This window comes from Manduca sexta, unplaced genomic scaffold (genome assembly GCF_014839805.1).
Source record: "Manduca sexta isolate Smith_Timp_Sample1 unplaced genomic scaffold, JHU_Msex_v1.0 HiC_scaffold_3432, whole genome shotgun sequence".
Lineage (NCBI taxonomy): Eukaryota > Metazoa > Arthropoda > Insecta > Lepidoptera > Sphingidae > Manduca > Manduca sexta.
Window position 1 is genome coordinate 1 of NW_023594500.1, and position 11,419 is coordinate 11,419.

At 33.8% G+C, this 11,419-nt stretch overlaps 2 protein-coding genes and 1 pseudogene across 2 annotated transcripts; 1 reads left to right on the forward strand and 2 right to left on the reverse strand.

Moving 5' to 3' along the window:
* Positions 1-263: 263 nt before the first annotated feature.
* On the reverse strand, positions 264-3,397 carry LOC119192953 (annotated as a pseudogene).
* An 811-nt stretch (positions 3,398-4,208) lies between these two features.
* On the forward strand, positions 4,209-6,174 carry LOC115452999 (DEAD-box helicase Dbp80). Its single transcript, XM_030181627.2, is given in 5 exon segments — positions 4,209-4,385; positions 4,681-5,544; positions 5,547-5,834; positions 5,837-5,949; positions 5,951-6,174. Coding segments are annotated over 4 exon segments (1,401 nt in total). The 5' UTR covers positions 4,209-4,385; positions 4,681-4,688; the 3' UTR covers positions 6,095-6,174.
* A 73-nt stretch (positions 6,175-6,247) lies between these two features.
* On the reverse strand, positions 6,248-10,953 carry LOC115451383 (ER membrane protein complex subunit 10-like). Its single transcript, XM_037446681.1, is given in 6 exon segments — positions 6,248-6,397; positions 6,472-6,482; positions 6,485-6,567; positions 9,390-9,658; positions 10,305-10,469; positions 10,654-10,953. Coding segments are annotated over 6 exon segments (672 nt in total). The 5' UTR covers positions 10,714-10,953; the 3' UTR covers positions 6,248-6,313.
* Between the last annotated feature and the right edge of the window lie 466 nt (positions 10,954-11,419).

The window sequence follows — 11,419 nt, forward strand, 5'->3', positions numbered from 1 at the left end:
AAAAAAGATGACCAGGCAAAAAAGGCTTACAAGTTACTAGCTCTCCTACATTCTGAATGCAACACAATTGTGTCTCTTGTAAATGACATGGGTTCTTTGCAGAGAGACATAGTGGATTTGGAAGAAAATATCAAAACTGAAACAGCAAAGAGGACAGAGGATACATTGAAGAAAATTCAGTTAGATCTTGCCAAGTTGCAGGAAGAGTGTTAATTTATAATATTTTTTACTGATTATATTATGCATAATAATAAAAATATAAGTCAGTATAAATCTAATTTTAATTATTTTACATTCCATTTAATTTCGTTTTGGTAATATTTCAGGTGGAATGTACTGCTCATTAGTCTTTGTTGTTAATGTTTTCTTACTGGCAGTATTTGTTTCTGTAAGTTTTTCTTTTTCCTCAATTTCAAGATCCACCTTATCTTCATTTTCAAAGAACCACAGTTTCTGCTCTTCTTCTTGCATTTGTTTTTGTTTTTGTTGAATCGTTTGTATGCGCCTTGCTCTGTCTAGACGATTAATTTGTTCTTCAAGTTTTTGTTTTCTTATTTCTACCCAAGATTGAAATAACTAAAAAAATAAAGATAAACAATTATGAGATTCTTAGGAATAATGGGTGTTACTAATATTGTAGCCTGGGGCAATTAATGTCTGTGCTACTTGACCAATCATAAATTATAATCAACCTATGTGTTGGCTCAAACATAAGTTAAACTATTAGAATACTGATACACTCTCCTAGCTATTCCTGTGACTTTTCCAGGTCATGTATGGTATTTTATTTAAAATTAACTGCCATATTTTTTATATAGTTTTTGTTGTTATTAATTACCCTTTATTTCTTCTAGCATAATATAGTGTATAAAATATTAATATTTCACTAAACGCAAATTACCCTAAGGGACTTGTTTCATCGCCGCGCTCGTATTATCGTCATTTTCCGCTCAACAAACTTAAAATAGATATAGATCTTGTGTAAAACATAAAATAGTTTTATATATAATACTTATATAGTAGGTAGTTGATCGTTGAATGTTTATATTGTCCGACGAAAAATGCTCTCTAATAATTTATCGCAGTGACAAGAGATATCAAAAATAAAACTCGCTTAGCGGTCAGAACACTTTCGAAAGACTTCCAACTGTTATTCTCTACTACACCCTTTATAAACCAGCAACAAAACTATCGGAAATTTACACTTTGTACTCAATGCTTCATGCAACAGCATACTTCCATATGTATTATTTTTTTTTCAGGATAAAAAATAGCCTATAATATGTTAATCATTCAGAACAATATGATCAATTTCTAGATCTACATCAGCTACCGACAACTAACTGATATAGTTCATTAATAGCAATGGATGGCAGTTTGTTACCACCAAGATTTATTACGAAAAAAATAATGACCACAATCTAAAATAAGCTTCTAAGTTGGCACATTCATGTCTTGTGTACGAGATTTCTAATGAGAGTTTTTCTTTTTCATTTAATAAAAAAGAAATATCAGTTGATAAAATACTATTCGTATTGATTTTTTATTTCATATAGACAAAAATAAATAAAATTTTATATGAATTAAAGTTGTTTTATTAATTTATTTTTATTGTTTAAAAAAGTGGGCACAATATAAGGTGCTAAGGGTCACCTACTGTAATAGGTAGCTTTGTAAACAAGCACTGGCTATTTTGCATAACTGGCATAACAACCCTGTAATATGGTGCGGGTGTCATAAATAATAATGTGGTATAGTGATTTAGGATATTTTGGGACTGGAAAAATTTCTAATGAGAGCAAAGTTACAAGCAACTCCTAGTTCTGTATAAGATCATACAGAATTTAATACCCATTCAAAAAGGATGTTTAATTTAAAAATATCAGCCCTGCATGATATACTGTCCCATTAATGGGCATGGGCCTCTTCTACTACTAAAAGGGTATAGGGCTTAGTTCACCATGCTGGTCTAGAGTTCACACACTTTCAAAATTCATATAGAGAACTTCACCAGTATGCAGGTTTCCTCACTATGTTTTCCTTCACCATTAAAGTAAGTGATAATTCACAAAGAATGCGCACATCATTTTAGGTCAGTGGTTACCTGACTAACTTTTAGTCAGTCCAGTCAGGTTTCATGATTTTGAAACTGTGGACATTTGTCTCGGTAGTTCATTCCATACACAAATAGGCTATTGCTGTTTGTACAAAAGGATGTAAAACAAAATATACACATGGTAATTACCTGTTTTTGTGTTAATATATCATTGTTTTGAGATTGGTTGATGGCATTTTCAACAGCAATACTGATAGCTTTCTCTAATGTTGTTTCAGTAGATATTTTTCAGCTACACTTAACACAGAAATGCTTTTTTCAATTATGTCTTTAACATCAGATTCTGGTGAATGTTCTTTATCTCTATTAAATATATCAATAACTTCATTGAATAATTTAAATGATGTAGATTTTGTTAATTCTTGACAAAGTTGTAATAATTTATCATATTTCTTGTAAGCTAGCCAACCAATTAGCCTCAAGTTGTTACAAAGGTTATCGTTAGGTTTGTTTGTAATCCAGGCTAATGTTTTCCCACACAACAAATATCTATCTTTTATATCAAAATGGTCATCAAAATATGGATTTCTCAAATATTTTACTCTTATTTTTATTTCTTCAACTTTTTTGGTTTTATCTTCAACTGGTGTTATAGGTTCTGGTGGTTTATATCCAAGTATATATTTATAGCATGCATACTGGCAGAGTGTACATGTTATAGTGCTTGAAAATTCCTCTTGCAGCATGACTAAACTCGCAACATCTGCAGCTAAATCATAATTGTGTTTAGATAATAACTCATTTAATAAAATATTAACACTGTAATCGTCCAGAAAAACACCGAAGTTTAACGGGTCTTTAAGTATTTCAATTAATTCTTCAACATATCCAAACTGTAAAAAGTTACGTACAGTAGCATGCGATGTCGATTCCAATGTATTACCAGTTTCGGCGGAGAGTCTTAATTTATGAAGAAGATCTTTTAGTTCTTCAAGATGATGGGAATCATTAACTGCATTGGCGAATATATCAATGTCTATTGCACTGATTGTTCCCTTCGAGGTATAGCTCTGATCCAACTGATTGTAGAAGTCGCTTAGGTTTATTTTGTTTAATAAAGGTGATGAATTCGTTGCATTCCATGATTCCGTACATTTATATTCCTCTGTTAAAAATGTCCGTCTTATAACAGAAATAGCAGATATCTTTTCTTTGTGACATATCTTACGAAAAATTCTGAGCATTTCTATTATTATTTATTCTTATTTTGTAATATACGAAACTAATTTCAAATATTATGTTAAAATTTTTCGAGGTTATGTTCAAAACGTCAAAAAATATATGGAAGAAAGTAGTGCTGCCAACTTGCCGAGACGGATAAATCACGGTGCATTTTACAAATCTTATTCAATTTAAATAAAAATTAAAAACTGTAAAAATAGTATTCACAACCATCATTATAGTTTTCTTTAAGAACGTCGAATTTGCACATATTTAAATATTCACCCTAAAAACTTATTTGTATATCGATATTCATTTATAATGACTCGATTACGTATCTTAAATGGATTTTGTTACTAGTACCTAAACAACCCTAGCGGCACGGTTCCCAACTTAGGGGTTTTCCCCCCAAATTTAGGGAGTAAATTAGTGGGATAGGATTTTTAGGGGTTTCATATGTTTAGGGTATTTTAGGGTTTTTCTGAATATATAATATTTTGAATATAATAGAACTATCCAATGCAATAATAGCGTTTGTTACGGTTCCCATTTCGAATGCAAGTGTTGAACGTGCTTTCTCGATCTATAATATAGTTAAAAATAAGCTACGAAATAAATAGACTATCGATTGAAATGTTGCAAAGCATAATGATGATTCGATTCACATTGATTCGTAATGGTGGATCTTGTACAATATTCAATCCATCTTCTAAAATGTTAAATTTCAATGATGTATGATTTTAAAATTCTGACTCTTCAGAGGAAACTGACATAATTTTAATGTATTAGTTAATTTATAAATAAAAAGCATTAACAAATATCACTGAATATTACTTATATTATTTTGATTGAATATAATTTTTTAGGGGGATTTCCAAATAATTGAGGCAGTTTTAGGGATTTTTGACTTAGAGTTAGGGGTAAATATTTCTGAGAGTTGTTAACACTGCCTAGCGGCCAAATCGTCGCCCTTATAGTTTTGAGTTATAAAACCAACCAACTTTGAAACTGTTTTTTAATTTGTTTCGGAAAGACATTACCTAGTAGGATTTTAAGTTTAATATTGATTCTATAAATTTTTTTACTTCGAATACAGGAAAAAAAATACGTAAGTAGCTATGTGATATACACAAAAACTACATGATGGCAAAATATTTTTCCTTGTTATGATGTTACGATAATTTCGTGTCCGTTTTTACAAGATGTACTTTAAATTTGAAACAAATGCGTAACTTTTGTTGCTAGAGTCAGACATTTGATTAAAACACACAATGTATCCACTTTCTCTTGCGTGTAATATTTTTTTGTAATAGTGTACAAATGACAGCATATTTTTCGCATGCTTTCGTTGTTTGTACATGTAATTTCTTGTAGTTAAATATTCTTTCTAATTAACATTTCAGATTAAACAATGGCTAACCAGTGGGGACAAAAGGCTGAAGAATTAGAAATTTCTAACAAAGTTGCAGGACTGGGTCTTAACAAGAGCATTATATCTTTAAATCAGACCACTGACTCTGAAGAATCTGCAGATAATGCTAATCCAGCCGATACATCTCTTTTGATGAAAATTATCAGACAAGGCTTGGTGGAATCAAAGTTAGACATTGAAATTCAAAGGAAAGACCCAAACTCGCCACTTTATTCAGTAAAGACATTTGAAGCATTGCATTTAAAACCAAACCTTCTCAAAGGGGTTTACGCTATGGGTTTTAATGCTCCTTCAAAGATTCAAGAGACAGCCCTGCCAACTCTCCTAGCAGACCCTCCTCAAAATATGATTGCTCAGTCCCAATCAGGAACAGGTAAAACAGCTGCATTTGTATTAGCTATGTTAAGTAGAGTTGATCCCACTAAGAATTATCCACAAGTTTTATGCCTCAGCCCTACCTATGAGCTTGCAATCCAGACGGGAGAGGTTGCTGCTAAAATGGCAAAATTTTGCCCTGAAATTAAACTGAAGTATGCAGTTCGAGGTGAAGAAGTACCTAGAGGAACTAAGATTACAGATCACATACTAATAGGAACTCCAGGAAAAATGATGGATTGGGGTGTAAGGTTTGGCATGTTTGATATGAATAAAATAAAGGTTTTTGTCCTTGATGAAGCGGATGTTATGATTGACCGTCAAGGTCATCAGGATCAGTGTATACGTATACACAAATGTTTACCTACTACATGTCAAATGATGTTCTTTTCGGCAACATATGATACTGCAGTCATGGAGTTTGCTGAAATCATTGTACCTAATCCTATAATAATAAGATTACTTCGGAAGAAGAGTCTTTGGATAACATAAAACAATATTATGTAAAATGTAAAAGCCCAGAAGAGAAGTATACAGCAATTTGCAATATATATGGAGTGATAACTATTGGGCAAGCCATCATTTTCTGTCACACTAGAAAAACTGCCAGCTGGTTATCAGAGAAAATGTCATCAGATGGTCATTCAGTAGCTGTTCTTTCTGGTGAACTAACTGTTGAACAAAGAATAGCAGTATTGGATCGTTTTAGGGCTGGGTTGGAAAAGGTATTAATTACTACAAATGTTTTGTCACGGGCATTGATGTGGAGCAAGTGACTCTTGTAGTTAACTTTGACATGCCTATGGATCTAGATAGAAAAGCAGATTGTGAAACATACTTGCATAGAATTGGCCGTACTGGACGCCCCGGGAAAGGCTGGTATTGCAATTAATTTAATTGATTCATCCCTGGCAATGCAGATATGTTCAGATATTGAAGCTCATTTTGGCAAGAAGATTCAGTTGCTTGATATTGAAGATGCAGAAGAAATCGAGAAAATTGGTGCATAAACTGATCTTGAATATTGTTGTTTTGTAATTTGCTATTTTAAAATACCTACTCAATAAATACTATTATATTTTGTATAAACTAGAATACTTTCAAATTCCTCTAAAACTACTAATAGAAATACCTAGTATGGAATGGAATGTCAAAAATAAATGGATGGTAGTAATTACAAATTTAATAAATACAATTTGGTTTACAATAATTACTAAATTATAAACCTATTAGCGTGATGCTTGTCCAGCTTGTTCCGGATTAGTAGCTCCAGAAATCATGACGAAAATCGCTATTGGGACTATATACATCCACTGCAATAAAAAGAAAATTGAATTATACTATTGATCAGGATACAATATGCAAATATTTTAAGACCAATACTTACATATTTTGCCAAAATGACCTATTATCTTTAACTTCACCTCTTTCTCTGGCTTCTCTTTCTCTTTCTAGTTTTTGTATATATGATGCTGTATCAGGTCTGTTGGAATAATATAGTATCATGGCTTATACAATCAAAAGGTGTAAGAATTTCAGGTCATACAAAAATATTAAGTTGTTTTATGTTCCATTACATATTCTTTGTGTCTCCTAGTTAGGTTTTTATGATTTTATTATATATATACAGATAACAGACAATGCGTGACTTCTAGGCTTGTTTGGGTAAGAATGAAAGTAGGATTAACTAGTATTTTCGTTTTAGGGGTTTACGCCCCAACAGACTTAGGTGCGGGTTATTCTACAAGTGACCAGAGGGAGCGAGATGACTTTTGGGAAAAGGTGAGGGAAGTTCTACGAAGGCGTGAAGTTAATGAAAGACTAATTATGCTAGGGGATTTTAATAGTTGGGTAGGGCTGAAAAGAGATGGGTATGAAAGGGAACTGGGTTCATTTGGTGATGCGAAAGTGAATGGTAATGGGAGAAGTTTGCTTGACGTGTGCTTGGAATGGAATTTATGTGTGACAAACACAATGTTTTCACACAAGAAGATTCATATGTATACATGGGAAAACGTTGGGGTGAAAAGTATGATTGATTTTGTAACTGTGGATGAACGATTGAAGAAAAACGTAATGGACACCAGAGTGTTCCGAGGAGTCGGTCTGGATACCGACCACTTTTTGGTAATGTGTCGTATAAAAGGTCTCTTCAGAAAGTGGCGACACCGTTGTCCGGCAGAATCGTGTGATTTAGAAATAAAAGTGGAAAAATTACAAGGGGATATAAGAGAAATGTATGACAGTAAATTACAAGAAAAATTTGAAGGGCTTAAAAAGGAGGTTGTGAATGTTGCAGTTGAAGTTTGTGGAGTAACAAAAAGAAAGAAATGTAAAGAGGTAAAGAATGTTTGGTGAGACAATGATGTTCAAAACGTTGTTAGTCAGAAGAAGCATGCATAGTTAGACTGGTTGGCAATAAGAACAGATAATAGAATGGGAAAGGCAAATGATAGAGATGTGTCAAATATGAAAAATAAGTATAAAAGAATAAAAGAGGAAGTGAAAACATTAGTTAAGAAGAAGAAGGATGAAGCAAAGGAAAATTTTGATAGAAGATTGTGTGAGGATTTCCAGAGGAACATTAAGTTTTTCTAGAAAACAATTAGGAAAGAGGAAAATCAACATCAGCAGAGCTTAGTAGTGTTAGAGATGCGAATGGGAATTTAGTGAATGGTAGAAGCGCATTAAAAAGATGGAAGGAATATTTTGAAAGTTTGTTTGAGAAAGAAGATACGCAGGATTTACACGAGATTGATGAAAGGGAAGAAAAAGAAGATAAAATAGGCATGGATGAAATTGTGAAAGCTTTAAATAGCATGAAGATGGGTAAGGCAGCAGGGTATGATAGGGTGTCTGTCGAAATGCTAAGGGCTGGACAGGGCGTGGTGGCAAGTCTGTTGTGTCGACTCTTGAATTTGTACTGGAGCAGAGGCGTGGTACCAAAAGATTGGTGCGGCGCCGTTATTGTTCCACTATACAAGGGTAAGGGGTCGGGGTCGGGTGGTTTCGCATTAATAAGGGTGTGAGACAGGGATGTGTAGCGTCTCCATGGCTGTTCAACCTATTCATGGATAGCTGTCTAAAGGATATGAAAGAGAGTGAGTATGGGCTGAGGATGAATGAGTTGTCACTCAATTGTTTACTCTACGCTGATGATCAAGTAATTCTTGCTTCATCGGCGGAAGAGTTACAAAAGTTAGTGACAATTATGGATGGTGCTTTTGGGAGAAAGGGTATGAAAGTGAATATTAATAAAACGAAAGTTATGGTGTTTGATAGGGACGATAGCATGACAGAATGCAACATTATAATCCGTGATGAAAGGCTACAGCAAGTAAGAGAGTTTGTGTATCTGGGTTGTGTTTTCACTAGTGATGGAAGGCACGATAGTGATATAGATAGACGTATGAGTGCAGGGAATCGGGTGAATGGGGCGCTGCACACCTTTATGGGTAGCTGCAAAGTGTCCAAAAAGGCACGACTGGCTGTCTATAGAGGAGTGTTATTGCCCACTCTGATGTATGGTAGTGAAAGTTGGGTATGGCAGAAAAAGCATGAAAGTAAAATTAAAGCAGTGGAAATGAGAGCATTAAGAAGTATGTGTGGGGTGACTATGAATGATAGAGTGCGGAATACTACAGTCATGGATATGTGTGGAGTGACAGAGGATGTAGTTACAAAAATTGAGAAGGGTATGCTAAGGTGGTTTGGGCATTTGGAGAGGATGGATGATAAGAGACTGACAAAGAGGGTTTATAAGGCGAATGTGGATGGAAGAGCCGGTAGGGGTCGACCGCACCGAACCTTCGAATGTCAGATATCTGACATTTTCAGTAAAGGCCAGGTCAAAAGTACCCGGAACCGGAGGGAATGCATGAAAGGATTAATAAAGGTTGAGGAAGCTCGAGAAGTATGTCAGGACCGTGCAAAGTGGCAATCTATAGTCTCTGCCTACCCCTATGGTATAAAGGCGTGATACTATGTATGTATGTAAAAGACAACAATAAAAATAAAAATTTGCAGTCTTTCTTTCTTTAAATATTTATGAAGGAGGAAACAAGCAAGCTGCTTGTCTGAAGGTAAGAGAAATAACCACCCATTAATAATAGAAACACTCTGTTGAACTTTGAATTTCACAATACTGCATAGCATCCCTTTGATCTCTACAGCCTGGGGTAAGATATATTTTTGTCTTACAATGCCCAGTAACAATTACATTACAATGTATATTTCAGTGTTATTTATCTTTGCAGCATGGCATAGATACAAATATTAGATAGATATAAATTTAAGAAGACTTACACAGGGGCTTGATCTACATATCGTAGATAAAACTTGGAATTAATTATATAGCCATCTTTGTCTTGTTGTAGTGATTGTGATGAATTAGTCACTTGGAAGTTGATTGCAATAACAGCGCCTGTGGGAAGCATCCATGCATTGATGGCATCAGTAAGTCCATTGTCCAGGAATGTTTTAGCTTTTACTGATGACAAAAATTCAGTTCCTTTGTTATCAGCTGAAGAAACTAAAGCTCTTACAGTATAAAATCCATCTGCTTTTGCTAAATTCTGAAAAGGGAATATATAATGTTTAAAAATTATTTTTGGTTAATTGATTATGTGGGGATACATTAAAAAGCTTGTTTAACAAGTTACTAAACATAACAAAAACTTAATATCAAGGTGAAAGTCTCGGTCCGATCATTTCTTCACCCTGTATTTGGACAGTGTTGGTATCAGTATGTTATCAGTGCTGTTTTGCAGCATATACTGAGCTGGTATCTCTTCTACCACACATCATGCAAGCAATCAGTTGTGTGCCTGGTATTGTTAACTGTGTGTATGTGGTTTTTTCTTTTATACTTTTTTTGTTGTATTTATGTGTGTGTAGAGAAATAAATGGTTTAAATGGTTAAAGCTGTTTATATGATCTGCAGAAGATTCCATTAACAGATTCACTGCAGTTCACATAATAGTTGTTTTGTTGAGTGGAAGCAATTGTTGCTAGCATATAACTGGGGTGTCGTCTGAATATCTCTCATTGACTCAGGTCACACACAAACACCAATGTGGAACAGCTCCGTGCGTGACGGCCGCACTGGTGGATAGTTAAATGCTTTGGGCAGCACAGTCAATGTGTTAGCTTGTTTCTCAAAAATAGGCACTATGTATTATAGCAGACAGCCAAAAAGTTATATTTATGATAGTCCAGTACCCTCAATTCCTCTAGATGCATTTCACTCAGTGGTATCTGGTCTATGATAGATGTTCCTGCACGAATGCTTCGTAGAGAAATATTGCCGCGAGGACAGAATGCCTCGTTACATCTTAAAGAGTGTTCTATTTTAATATTAAGCCAGCCATCATAATCTATACACATCTGAAAATAATCAGACCACATTTTGATTTATTTATAACATAGGTTTTAAATAACAGATAATAATTAATGAGGTTCTATCATTGTTTGTAAGAAATATCAAAACATCACATTAAATATTTTATGCATCCAATGTTATTAGAAGATGAAGGTATGGTATATGATATGGTACAATAGATTTACTCACCGAACTATGAATAAATGTCACTAAACATAACAATTTAATACATAAATGATCCATTTTCATTAATAATTAATTTTGAAGATGAAGATAAATCGATTGTAATAAAACACTACATGTACCACAGGCTATGAATGTAATGTGCTAAGAGAATTATAATTGATCCCTAAAATAGGTCGCAAAAAAATAATCAAGTATTTGTAATATAAAATCAAGAATAAATAAGTCGAACTTTTTAACCTGAGAAAATTACTAAATGAATATAGAATATCATAGAATATTGAACATTTTTGACAGAATGGTCAATGTTGCCAGAAAAATCCATTTAAAAGTATGACATAAGAAATGAAATAAGTACAGTTTTCGAAGACACAAAAATATACTTGGAGCCTACATCACAAAACAAATTACTCTAATGATTTAAAGGTATTAGTGGAATTCCATTAAACAGTTGAACAGTCGTTTTCAATAAACGATTCCAATCTTAATCTTTAATCTGATTCCCGGAATGAACGAATCAAAATAACTTATTTGTAATTATGTCAAAAAAGAAATTGTTCTGATTGGTCCCTTTTTGAGATAGATTGAAGAAAGATAAATTTACTGCAGAGTCGGAAATACTGTTTCACAGGCAATAAATCTTTTTTTGAATAATTGGCGCTTGCCTCCTACAGATTGCCAGTGGCGTGGCAAAGAAAATTAATCCTCCGGTTCAGTGTAGGTCACAACAACCAATGCAAGGCCGGGCGAGAACAAAAATAGAACCAAAAGG